The 13,849-nt window shown below is 41.5% G+C and overlaps 1 protein-coding gene across 4 annotated transcripts in view; it reads right to left on the bottom strand.

Annotated features, from left to right (window-relative positions):
• Positions 1-13,849, bottom strand: part of CCDC80 (coiled-coil domain containing 80) — a 35,307-nt gene that overhangs the window by 8,639 nt on the left and 12,819 nt on the right. For all 4 annotated transcript variants that reach the window (XM_008530143.2, XM_008530116.2, XM_008530125.2 and 1 more), the window contains exons 4-5: positions 3,605-3,741; positions 2,217-2,365 (exon numbers count right to left, since the gene is read on the bottom strand). In XM_008530143.2, the coding sequence (XP_008528365.1) occupies positions 2,217-2,365; positions 3,605-3,741 (286 nt within the window). The remainder of the gene's footprint in view (positions 1-2,216; positions 2,366-3,604; positions 3,742-13,849) is intronic.

The following is a 13,849-nucleotide window of genomic DNA, read 5'->3' as shown; positions in this document are numbered from 1 at the left end:
AGCGGTTACGTTTGCATGTTCTGCTCCAGCTGCCCAGGGTTCGCCGGTTTGGATCCCAGGTGTGGACATTGCACCGCTTGTCAAGCCATGCTGTGGCAGGTGTCCCACATATAAAGTAGAAGAAGATGGGCATGGAAGTTAGCTCAGGGCCAGTCTTCCTCAACAAAAAAGAGGAAGATTGACAGGGGATGTTAGCTCAGAGCTAATCTTCCTCAAAAAAAAAAAAAAGGTAAACTTCTAAAAAAGCTTTTCTGCCTTAAAAAAAAAAAAAAGAAAAGAAAGAGAAAAGAAAACACCTCGGGGCCGGCCCCGTGGCGCAGCACTGAAGTGCGCAGGTTCTGCTTTGGCGGCCTGGGGTTCACCGGTTCGGATCCCAGGTGCGGACATGGCACTGCTTGGTAAGCCATGTTGTGGTAGGCATCCCACATATAAAGTAGAGGAAGATGGGCACGGATGTTAGCTCAGGGCCAGTCTTCCTCAGCAAAAAGAGGAGGATTTGGCAGCAGTTAGCTCGGCTAATCTTCCTCAAACAAAAAAAGAAAAGAAAAGAAAACACCTCAAGGGCAACAACAAGCTCTTATCATCATCTTCTAAATCATCTCTATCTAGAGGGATAACCTTGGATCAGAAGGTGGTGTTTCAATGCCCCCAGGACCACACGAAGAGCCATCTGCCCCCTGGAGTCCTAGAGCCCTTGCTCAGCCAAGAGAGCAGCCTGAAGACTAAGCTGAGCTTCAAGTCCCTGTGGAGACATGTGCCTTCCATCGCCATTGCAGATACTTGCACTGCACTGGAATTTTGGATAAAGGAAGAACCTCAGGTTCCTTTCAGCTCTGAGATCCTGTGGTTTTAGGAGTATCTTCCTTCGCTTCAAACTCTGGGTATCTGGGTCCAAGACTAAAAAGAATTCATGTTATATTTTCAAAAGAAGTATTAGATAAGAATGTGGACTTTGAGAGCCAGATTAGCCTGGGGCCACTAAATCCTAGAATGGACACTAGCTCAGGGATGAGAGAAAGTTGCTTAATCTCCATTAGCCTCAGTTGTCTCCTCGGCAACACGACAACAGTTACAGTACTTAGATCATGGGATTCTTGTGAAGATTAAATTTGGGAAGGAAGATGAGTTGCTTGGCACAGAAGTGAGCCCACAAAAAGTGACCATGGTATCCCTGGGACGGAGATTGGGCTATTTGCTATCATTCTTATTTATGAGGGAGAGATTTTTCAGGCAGGTTGAGAAGTGTAGGGTCAACATAGCTAATAAGTTGCAGACCTGCAATTTGAATGAATGATAAATCCTATGCTCTTTACACATCATGATGTTGTCTCCTAAGAAGCCCATGCCTCCTGAATCTAGAAGAATTCAGATTATCTACTTAGGAAGGAAGTTCTGCCCATAGTGATACACAGTTAACACTGAGCCTCCAAGAAAATCCTCACTCCATTTCTGGAGCCCCTCAGCCACACAGGTGGGCATATTACAACCACATATTGCGGGGTATTAGACTGAGGTCTCTGTGAGTTTATTTGTTGTGGGTAGAATCTCTGTAGCTTTGCACTTCTTAGGGCCCCAAAGGCCCTGTAGAATTTTGATCCAACATGGGGGAAAGAATGGAGAACAGAGGAAGTAGGGTCATTTTTTTTTTTTCACCCTTCTCTGCTAAGTAGTGGAGTTTCCATACAATGGTTTTCAATAGACTGCACGCCCAGAGGAATCAGGGAGCTAGGTCAAGAGGATTTCTCCTTTTGGGGTCCTAGTGGGACATTTGTTGTTCGCTGTGGAGTTGCAGGGAAGCAAAAAATCAAACACAGTGTGCCTGTTTGGAACTGGAAGGGGCCTAATAACTAAATACGTAAAATAAAAATGCTGTATACAAAGCCCTCCAAATTTACTGACGGAATAAATTAAGCCTCACAGGTCCAAATTCTGCACATTCTGGGCCAAAAAAAGGAACAGAAAAGAGAGAAAAGACCTATCCAAAGCCACCAAATCAGCATTCAAGCTTGGAGCTGACCCCAGTCAGCCTTGTGACCAGAGCCACTTCCAACGGGACGAGACCAAGCCCAGTGGCGAGCGGCATGAAGCAGACAGACTCCTCACCAGGGAGGGTCACTCTCTGCACACACTCGTGTTGCTTTGTGTTTCTTCGGTGTTTTCATTAGCTCATGCAGGACACATGCCCGCCTGCATGGGGGACTCCAAAGGTGGTGTACCTGGATAGGAAGTTCTCCAGCGACTGCTTCTTGTCTTCCTTGCAAACAATGCCCTCCTTCTTCTGCTTTTCCATGTCTTTGATTCGGGACTGGAAAGTATCGATCAAATCGAACACAGACTTCATTGCTATGGGCACCTCATAGTATTGCTGTTGAAGAAAGAACAGAATGTATATATAATGGATGACGGTGTTCAGGGGATAGAGAGCCTGGGGGAATTCAGAGGAGCGCTGGGGAAATCAGAGCCTGGAGGGATCATTGATCTAGAAACTCTCTCCTGTAGTAGTTCCTCTGCTGATGTTTTGAGGTTCAGAATCCGTGAAACAATTGCCCTTTACCTTTTATGCAGTTTTCTTCTTGACTACACTCCTTTTATTGGAAAGGGTCCACGCCCTCCTCACCACACATACCCTCGGCTCACTTCCCTACCTCTGGGTCTGAGTTGGCTCCTGTTCACTCCACAACTGGAGAGAAAGTGAGAAACACTGGAATTAACACAGGAAACCAAATGGGATAACATGGTAGAATATCTGACCTGAGCACTAGGGGTAATTTTCCACCAGAAGGAGGCTGTCTGTGGTCATCAGGAATCTACATAAATTCTTTTTATGATTCCCAGAGACTATTTTATTGAGTGAGCATCACTTAAAATCAGGTCATGTTTGCTTATGTATTCTCAGAAAAAAGTTGAGATTCAACTTAAGGATAATGAAATTGCTTCCTGGCTCATAGCTGTCTGGACTTACAACAGCAAACTGAGATGGATTTGAGGGCTGGCCGAACATAACCAGCATAAGTTAGAGAGAAGTCTTGACATGGCTTGGAGCTATGCCCTCAATGGGAGTTCAGTAAATCACAGACTGTGAAAGCTATCAGAGACTTAGGGATCATTTGTCCAACCTCTGACATTAGAGGTGGGGTAACACAGCATGGAATGAATTAATGAAAAGATCTCCCTCTAGGGAGAAAGTAGGTATAAAACCCTACTGTCTTGTCCATATTGGATCAGGAGGTAAACTTCTAGGCCCTTCCAAAGTAAGTCTATGTTAAATCTGGGTTTCCTGAAGGCAGAGTCCAAATATTCTTAACCTTTTATCCTCTGGTCCTGGCTCATGATAGATGTTCGATAAGTGTCTAATGAATGCATGACAATGATGTTACAGAAGAATTTAGTCTGACTCAAGTATCTGGGCCATTGGAGGTCATCCAATCCAGTCATTTCTAGATACAAATTCTATAGGACCACAAGGAATATTTGGGCTATTTCAAAAGCTTCCCATTTATGAAATAATTTGTGCTTATTTATATACCTAATAGACTCATTGACAAAAAAATGCAGTCGCTATTCTAAGGAATGACACTACATCATCTGAAACAGGACCCTGTACCTTGACTCTCAGGTCCACATCTGTGAGCACCATGAAGAAGTCATTGTAGGTCATTCCGTACTCTTTCCTCAGCTCGCTGATGAGATGCTGGTCCACCAAGTCCTCGTCATCCACCACTCGCATGGGTTTCTCATTATCTTAAGACAAATGAAATGTGAATAAATACGGGTACGACAAGGCAGAAAGCAGTGGGAAACGAATGGATGGAGGCTCTGAGCCTTTGTCCGAGTTAATTACAACAGCTTTTGTTAGTTGCACATATTCAACTAACATTTCCTTTGAACAAAAGTTTGCAAAGTGAATAAATAAATATAGAAACAAATGAATAAAGTCATTGTGAAAGTCACTCTTCTAAAGATCATCAAACCCCATCTCTGCCCACCCTGGTAGTGGTGAATCAGAAGAAGCAAAGTGAGAGCGAAGGCTGCCGAGTCATCCCTGGAAAAAAAAAGACTGCTACCCCACCCCCGGATGAGTCATCACCCTCACTCACCAGGGAACTGGACCCAGATACTCTCAAGTTTTATTTCATTTTGGAAATTCATTTTAGTTTTAATGATTGAGTTAGCTAAGTTCAAAATCTGTGTCTGTTCCTCCCTTTTATTATAGAATCACTTTGGGACTCAGTGAACCACATCATTGCTATGGAGAAAAGTAAGTCTAAGTTCAAATCTGGTCATTTTGGCCCCCCAAAAGTAAAGATATGCATAATACAAGTTTCGTCAGTGAATACAATTTCAAGCAGTGTTACTAAATTTACGGAAGTTTTAACAATTATGTATTTTTCCAAACATCATGCCCTAAAAATAGATTATTATAATTCATTCAGAATGGTTCCTGAAGGTCTCACACGGTTACTGGGAGGTTGAACATGGCGACTACTGTGTCTGGAAAGTATTTTGAAATGATAGGACAGCTTTATTTGCTTCTTCCCTCCCACTCAGTCACAGTTTCCCTCAACCCTCTAAAATTTTTATCTGCAAAATAATTCCCTGTATTTAAGAAAAACATGAAAAAGTTAAAGTTAACAAATGATGCTAATGGATATACTAGGGAAGAGAGTCTATCAGTTATTCTCAACATTGCTACCCAAAAAACAGTACCGCAGTAGAAACAACCACAATTTTGCAGATACAGAGGTTATGTATCTTGGGTACAGTAGACTGTTACTCTTTTATTGATAAAAGGAAGACAATTACAATTTAACTATTACTGTGGTTTATTTGATTAGGACCATTGAAAGTATATAAACACAGAGCCTGATTCTCCCAAGCAGATTAAAGTGAGAGGAGAAAGAACCTGTTTTTCTCCCCAAAATCACAACAGTTCTTGCTGGAGGTGGTCCAACGGCATGAGAGCTGAGAGCCTATATGAGAACCGAGCACTGTCAATGAAATGAAAAATGACATGCCTCATAAACACAAACTATTTTTAATGTACCTTTTTGAATGAATTGCTAGATTCATGCTGTTGGTTTTTAGTATATCTCACTGAATAAAAATAGCAAGTTGCAGAATAAAATGTACAGTATGACTTTATTCTTGGTTAAAAGGAAATAAAGCAAAAGAAAATACACCCACATGGGAATATCACAGGAAAACGTCCAGGAGGACACACAGCTGATAACAGTGGTTGCTGCTGGGTAGTGGGGAAAGGTGAGGTGGAAGCTTTCACTGTTTACTCTATGCATGTCTATGTTATTTAAATTTTAACAAGGAGCAAATGTTACTTTGTGATTAATAATAATAATAACAATAATAAAGGAAATCATTTAAAAACTGATTTTGAAATGTCCTTAACAACTAATGTCCTGATTCTAAGACTTTATAGACCAGATTTTGTCTTGAACCTAGGATTTCCCATTTTTCATTCTCAACATACACTCATTTTTGCTTTTGTTCATTCAACAAAATATTCGTCACCAATGTCCTGAGCTAATTTTGTGCTGGGTACTGGATTCAGAGAAAAGTAACTTGGACAGTGTTCAAGTTTCTAATTGGAATCAAAATTAGACTATTAACATCTACCTAACAGATAAAGTCACAAAAACCACTGAACGGCTGAGATGGAAGGAAGCTGGAGATTGTAGTAGATTTCAAAAATGGTCCCAATTCTCCACCGTCCCTATACCTACACTTTACTGGTAACTGCGGCTCCCTGTTACAGTGAATGGGTTGAGCTGTACTACCTCTTGATTCTGAGCTCATCTGTACAACTCTCTTTGGCCGGGTTAGACAATGTTAGCACAAATGACGCTAGAATAAATTAATAAACAGAGGCTAGAAATGGGCCTGCATATTTGAGATTGCTCTTGACTCCGCCATCGCCATGAGAACCTGTTTACACTAGTCTTCTGGAGGATAAGTCAAGCCAAATTACTCTGACTCTTCCCAGCCAGGACTGTTCCAGATCAACTGACAGCCAGTTGACCCCTAACATGTGTGCAAGCTCAGCTAAGATCAGCAGAATCCCCTAGCCAACAGGCAGCTGACTGCAAATACATGAACAAACCTAGCCCAGCCCAGCCCAGATCAGCTGAACACTACAGACCTGTGACTAAACAAATGTTTAATGTTGTATGCCATTGAGGTATGTGTGTCTTTATTACATAGCCTTATGGTGGCAGTAGATAACTGATAAGGACATCATCTGGCCCAACCCAGTCACATTTTTGAGGATGAAATAAGGAACTGTAGTGAACACTGAGGTGTGCTATCCGGATCCTACCTTCAGAACTAAGGCTTCTGCAAGTGTTAGCAGCCGAATTCCTCTCTGAAAATTGCTCTCCTTAGAAAAGAGCTGCCTTTCCCCTAGTCACACTCTTACTAGGAGACAGCCCACATTCGATGGTTGATGCAGTGCGGGAGGGAGTAGATATAAAAGCTGTTCCCCTTGCGTCAAAGTACCAACTCTGAAGGGTCAGTTGCATTACAATTTAAATTCACCCTCTGTCTTCTTGTATTCCTCACCCCTCATAGGCATTATTCTTGAGAATATTCCCCATTCACCTCTGCATGCAAATTTCAGAGTCTCAAAGTCTGTTTTCCAGGGAACCAACCTAACACAGACCCCAGGAAGGTAGCAACTTGCTCAAGGTCACATTGCTACTTAATAACAGAGTGAGGGTTAGGACTCAGGTAATACGGCCTCACTCCAATCCAGTACTCTGTCTACTTAACCAAAATACATCACATTCAAGGACAGAGAGGACCTAGGACCAAGATTCAAGCCAAACTTTGTTCTACTAGCAGATGGCAAGAAACCAATTTCATGGTCTGGTTTCTTCTTTCAACTAAAATATTTTCTGAAATGTTTTGACTGAACATTAGAAATGAAACAGTTTGCACTCCCAGCCTTCAGAAATATGTACATCCCAAATGAATGTTTGTGCAGAGAGAATCTGCCAAAGAAAAAGAATGAAAACATTGATCAACACTGGATCCAACTAGGTTGAGGGTAATTCTACAGTAAGACAGAGTCCATCTCTGGCCAAATTCTGAAGAAGGTGCATGTGAGGCCAGCTCTCGTCTCCAGCTGCCTGCTCCTGCCACAGGTCTCTGTTACACTCTGCATTCTGTCTAAATCAGGGCTGGGTAAGCAAGAGGTTCTCTTTAGCTTGGAAAAGCAACATAAATTCAGCAGCTTCTTATTAAGTGTATTCAAGTTCTGCCAAAGCTCTCTAGCCCTTGTCAAGGGTTCCAGGGCTTAGAAACAAACATTCTTTAGGACACGTTGTATATATAAACTGTCCACATGGTCCGGATCCAGCTAAAATGATTCACAGATCCACGTCCATTTAGTGAGATTTGGTCATTCCACACAGCCTCCCCCTAGACCTAAGATTTCTGAAGAGGGACGAGAGGGAGGGTGAACTCTGTTGGGTGCTGGTAAGGACTGGCCCTACAAGCATGACATTTGCCCAGTTTCCCACATTTTAAGAACTCCAGCTTCCAAAGTCAGTGGTCAAATTCAGGTAGTAGTAAATTTCTTCATGTATTTGCTTTTCCATGTCTGAGGATAGACAGCAATGACACTGCAGAAAAATTCAGCTTCAGTTGCAACTTATTAAATACCAACTGTGTGCCAGGCATTACGTTTGAAGTTTCCACCTATGACTGCTTCTTCTCTGTGATATCCAGGGTTTCTCCTCTTCCCATCCCTCCTTCTCTAAGTTGAGGTCATTCCACCAATGTCCCTGGACCTCTTCGGCCTCTCTCGTTGCTTCAGAAATTCCCTATCTCTTCTGGCAATTTTTCAAAGTCTGATCCTCTGGAGCACATGTTAAAATTGCGGTCCTTGGATTCAGACCACTTAGATCAGAATCATTACTGGTGAGGCCCAGGAATCTGCATTTTAACAAGTTTCCTGGGTGATGGTTATGTACTCTAAGGCCAGAGAGCCCCTGTGCCACAGGATAATCCAAATCCTTGGCATAGCATACAAGGCCATTTATGTCCTGGACTGAGCCTACCTTAACTAGCTCATCCCTGAACTCTTCTTCCATAGGTTATGCTCCAGCCGTCTATTTTCAGTTTCTAGGAACATGCTTTATCTTTCTGGAATGCTATCCCTGCCCTTGTCCGCAAGGGAACTCCTAATTACCGGTGCAACCTGTCATTACCTCACCTGTGCACTCACGACATTTTTACATTCTTCTGTAATAATAATTATCACTTTGCATCGCAACCAATTGTTTACATGTTTATCTTCCTACCAGATAAGAACAACTCATCAATAGGGACTGAGTCTTGGTTATCTTTTATATCTTTACAGCTTGGCACACAATTAGCACTCGGTACCAATTTGGTAATATGAATACTCTCCCCTAAGAAAGATATCAAATGAAGAGTGTAGGGAGGGATAGAGTAAAGAAGATAAGCAATTCTGGGTCTGTGTAGAAAACCCACCATCAAACTCTTACATTTTCCTTTGATCTTGTGAGCCTGAAACACAGCTAGTCTAAGCGTAATTTGAGAAAGTATATCATATACATTTATTTTGTAAATTTGGTTTTTCATATATGAGGTCTCAAATTGTATTAATCATATTTTTTATTTTCTATATATTATGATGTTTTGATATCTTAAAAAACCCTTCTGGCTGAGGAGAGACTGCCCCACTCCAGGCTAGCCAATTCTTAGAGAGCAAAGGGCCCAGCCCAGAGCATGTCTTTGAAATGCAAACTAACCAATCCAGAGCCTTACCTCCTCTAGCCCGCCCAGGCACCCACCCTGGGAGACAATATTCCTCTGCTTTAATCGTCTCAGGGCCCGTTGTCAGGCAGCTAGGGACCAGCCCATAGCCCAAACCCTGCTGAAATTGTTCAAACTAGCCAATCCAAAGCTGTTCACCCTGCCCTGCTTTGCCTTTCCCATGGAAACCCCAATAAAGGCAGTGGTCTAGCTCTCCCCTCATTCTTGCTTCTGCTTCCTGACCAAAACTTGATGTTCTTCCTATGGCCTTGCGAGGCACACTAGCTTCCTCCCTGGGACCTGTGAGTAATAAATTCTATTTTCCTTTGGCATCCTGGTCTCTTACGTGTCATTTACCAAACTGCACCATTCACCCAGGACCTTAATATACCCTGTTCTGGAGTAATGTACAACATAAATAAAACGTATTTATAATGCACTTAAAATATAACTGTCCTATTCAAGGAGTCAACACAGGACAAAAATCTCTAGGTTGTGCATTGGATAAATATGGAAGCAAAAACTCCAGCAGAGGCTGAATTGCTTTTATCTCAAGAATATTCCCAGGATTGCTGAGCAGTCTGTAGTAGATTGTTTCAGTTAGGATAACCTTGGCCTCCAGCTATGGGATTTACTTCCTTTTGATTGGAACATGAATTTAAATGGCTTTGTAGTTGATCCACTGGCTCCTATTTTACTCTCTGAGTAAGTCGTTTGCCTACCTTCTACCACTCGGTGGGATGAGCCACTGGATGAAATTGATAGCTGGGACTAGCATGGCCACTCCTGATCACAAAGCTGCTGCTCTCATTTGTCCCTAGAAAGAGCAATTTATCCTATCTGAAGAATGAGTCCTGCCAGGTATTTCTCTGTCCTACAGACTGACTCTACCAAAACTTAAACATTATTTAAAATTTATTTGAAAAATATATTCAGAAATCTTTACATGGTTTACCAAATAAAGTTCGAATTCTTTGTCATGGTATGAGAAATTCTCTAAAATTAAGTGCCAATCTACATTTCTAGTCCTCTCTTCCTTCTATCCTACGCCCAACCCTCTGCTCAAGACCAAACCTGGTTGCAAATCAGAATCACTCAAGCAACATTTTAAAAAAAGATCCCTCGACCACGTCTCCAAACTGGGTCAGTATCTTGGAGTGGGAAGGGGACTTGGGAGTCTGAATTTTCATTCTAATTTATAAAGAGTACCTACAAATTGAGATTAAAAAGATGAACAACCCAACAGAAAAACGAGCAAAGAACACTAAAAACAAAATATAAATTCTCCTTAAACATATAAAAAGATGTTCAATCATACTCATAAAAAAAGAAATGCTGCCCGACAATACACTACACTAAAATACTACTTTTCACATATCACATTGGCTAAAAACACCCATAAGTTTGATTACACACTCAATGGAGAGGTTTGGGGAAATAGACACTCTTACACATTGCTGGTCAGATTGCAATATGATACAACTTGTATGGAGAGAAATCTGGAGATACGTCCAAAACTAGATACATTTTCCATTTGGCCCAACAGTCCTACTTCTCAGAATCTATCATAAAGATACATCTACATACATAAAGTGATATACATACAGGGTTATTAATTGTGAAGTTGTTTATAGTAACGAAATGCTGAAAACAATCCAAGTGTTCGTCAACAAGGGGACTGGTTAAATAAACTGTGGCAGAAGCTCACAATGGCCTCATAAAGAAGGAGGAAGATCTCTATACACTCATAAGGAAAGATTTCCAGGAAATACATTTAAGTGAAAAGAGTAAAAAGAAGGGAAATATGGGTTATTACATTTATTTGTGTTTGTATAAAGAAGCACTAAATTAATAAATAAGGAATCATAAAAGTACCTATGGGGGGGCAGAGAGTAACAGGGTAAAGGAGTCAGGAATGGCTGGAAGACTTGTCTCTTTATACTTTTTAATGTAGCTTTGACTTTGGAATCCAAAAAAAGTATCGTTTCTTTAAAAAATTAAATAAAACAAAAAGTACCTTGATAGAGCCATCATCTATTGAATAATCTACTCAGGTTCAAGGCCCCTCCATTAAATCCACCCAATTTTCAAAATCCTCTGATATTTACAATATCTCCTCTGATGACTGCAATTGAAAGAGCACATCCCTCCACCATGTTCTTCAAACAATTGTTTTATCAGGTGCTTTTTGCTACTTGATTGTCAAGGGCTGATCTTGACACTCATACACTTGATGTCAGAGGCAGCAAAGACAGTGGAATAGGATGGCTGAACAAGTTAGGGGACAGGCTCTCTAGCCTCTAGGGCACAGAATGATTGATAATCAAAGACTGAATAAGCAGAGAGGGACAGCCAGTGTCTGGAAATCTGATCAGTCACCCAGCCTTGCCTCCCAGCTCAGGGTGGCAGGGTAGAGAAGGCAGCTGCCAGGCAGTGTCACCAGCGATGAAAGGAGGAATTGGGGCAAAGGGTCCATTTTTCAGGTGCTCCTGAGGAAAAGGAGCATTTTTGCATTGTTACGGATCCGGATCCTGATAGTTGTGAAGCTTGTTCATAAAGAACAATTCTCTTCAACAGGATCAAAGACAGAAAGAGCATTTTAGGCTGAAAACTGTTCTATCATTTAAAAGTTATTTTAGAAATTCAGCTATGAATTCCTTACTCATATGAATAAGGAATCAACACTTTCTCTCCTTGTTGCCACATTCCACCTCCATCAACTTTTCCATCTCCCTTTTTATCCATTACCCTTGTGGAAATTAATAAACAGAAACCTCATTTAATCTGAGTCAGAGGCCAAAAGAGGGTGTTCCTATGCCCTCTGCCAGCCCAACAGGAAGAAGAAAGACTTCCTCTTCTTGACTGGCGAGAAGCTCAGCCAATGAGAGACTGTCAGAACTGAGCCAATGAAAAGTCACTACATATTGAACTCCCAGTTCCTGCAATGGACTCCTGGTTTACAATAGCCTTCCCAACCTCCTCTTCCTCCCTATAAGAGTTTCTCCTCCCTTTCTGCTGGAGGATTTGCAGGTGGCTCGCCCTGGTTGCAGATCTGGAATTGCAATTCTTTGCTGATCCCAAATAAACCCATTTTCACTGGAGACATAACTGGCTGTCTATCTGTTTAAGGTCAACACCCTCGGACTCTTCTTGTTTCAAAAGAAGCTGTCAAAGAACTTCCTTTGCCCCATAAAAATGTCTGGTGCATTCTAGCCCTTAAAATTTGGTAATTGAATATCAGTCTCAAAATATTTTTTGTCCCTGTATTTTGCTAAGAAAGAAACATGTTTGCTACATTTTTTCCTCACTTTCTTCATTCTTCAATAAAGTGTCTTTGCCAGCAACTTCTTCCTATCTGACGAACTTTGTCTGTAATCCATCCTCTTAACACATACACCAATATTCCTATTTCAGACCAGTATTTTAAATACCACTAACAATTAAGAATGTCTTTACGTGTTAGGTCGTTCTAAACTCTTGTGTATAATATACTCTGGACTGGCAAAACCAGGAATTTGGCCAAGCATAAATAACTTCTGTTAGGGTAATACCTGAAATCTTAAGGCAAGTTTCCTGGCATCTGTAGGTCCCTCATCTATAGTTCAAATACATTTAGCAATATGGACCAGCTGGTGAGCACAGCCCACACTGTAATTGGATGTGGGCCTCTGCTTTCAAGGCCCAGGAAAAGTCTGGAAGAGTAGAGAGTACTTGATTTATTTTTAAGGAAAGTAAAGCCATCTGATATATTTCCAGCTGAAAATCGGTCAAGGCTGGAGTTTGGTTCACTGAGACCACGGTGCTTGGCAATTCATATTTTCCCATGGCTGACTCCCAGTCCTGGCTGAAAATACTACAGCCTTTCCATAAGGGTAACCTGGGACATGACACAAGGAGAGAAAGGCCTTCCAGGAATTAGTTGAGAAACAAAATAAAAGGCCCCCCAAATCATGTCCAAGCTGCCATTCAGTGAGAGGCAAACACCCAAATCACAATACCTGACTTCCAATAAGGCACAAAAGACAACTTCAGTCCCTCTACAGTTCATATTCAATCCAGATGTCTAAAAAACAGCAAGATTAATGCTAACAATTTGCCAAGGCAGCACCAGATGCTTATAACAGTTAGGACCATATAGAGATTGAGGTGAAAGATATAATGATTTTTTCCAAACTTCTCTGAAATAAGGAATGAGAATTCTTTGCATAAGAGTTGGTGGATCACACATTTGACAGTGGGAACACCTGGTGGAGGAAGGCTTTCATCACCAGCCAGCACCAGTTTCTGTACTGGACTGAATACCTACTTCCTCTCTAGACATCTGGATTATAATTAAACTCACTGGCTCAGGCTACCATTTGAAAATTCAGAAGCAAGTGCTTGAATCCCAGTTAACCACTGAATATATGGCTTTGTAGTGTTAGTCCCTGAGGCTTCAGTTTTATCATCAGGAGTAGTAAGGCAGCCTGACCTTGAAGAGCAGTTGTGAGGGTTCGCTGTCAACATTCTCTAATTAGTAGGAAGCAATTACAAGTCTTTTTCACTTATGGCTGCTCTAGTCCCTGCGACAGCTCACTGATCTCCACATGCCTGTCAGAACAAATGGTGCTGATGAGGAACACAATAATAGTACTTATTATGTGACAGGTATTTACCTACATTATCTTATTATATCTCCAGCATAGCCTGTGAAATAGACAGAACTAAGTTCTAAGCTGAGACTTAGGAAGTGACTTGCCCAAGGTCACACAACAAATAAGTTGTGACTGTGGATTTGAACCCGTTGGTTTGACTCCAGAACTTCTTTTGTGTCTTTTATTTGTAGGATTATTGTTATTTTAGTTAAGGTAAGGACACTCCTTTTTTTTCCCATTCTCCCTCCCAAACATACACACAGCACAGGGATAAAGGTCCACAAACCAATCACTGAGCCACACTGATTTATGATATGACGTTAGGAAAAGCGCTGTTGATTTTCCTTCGGAGCTATCTCAGGGGGCAGCGAGCTAACAAAGACAGAGACTCTGTAACTGAAACTTCTACCTGATAAGTT

Source organism: Equus przewalskii, chromosome 18 (assembly GCF_037783145.1).
Source record: "Equus przewalskii isolate Varuska chromosome 18, EquPr2, whole genome shotgun sequence".
Lineage (NCBI taxonomy): Eukaryota > Metazoa > Chordata > Mammalia > Perissodactyla > Equidae > Equus > Equus przewalskii.
Note: the sequence above shows the minus strand (reverse complement) of the source record. Positions and strands in the feature narration are given on the sequence as shown.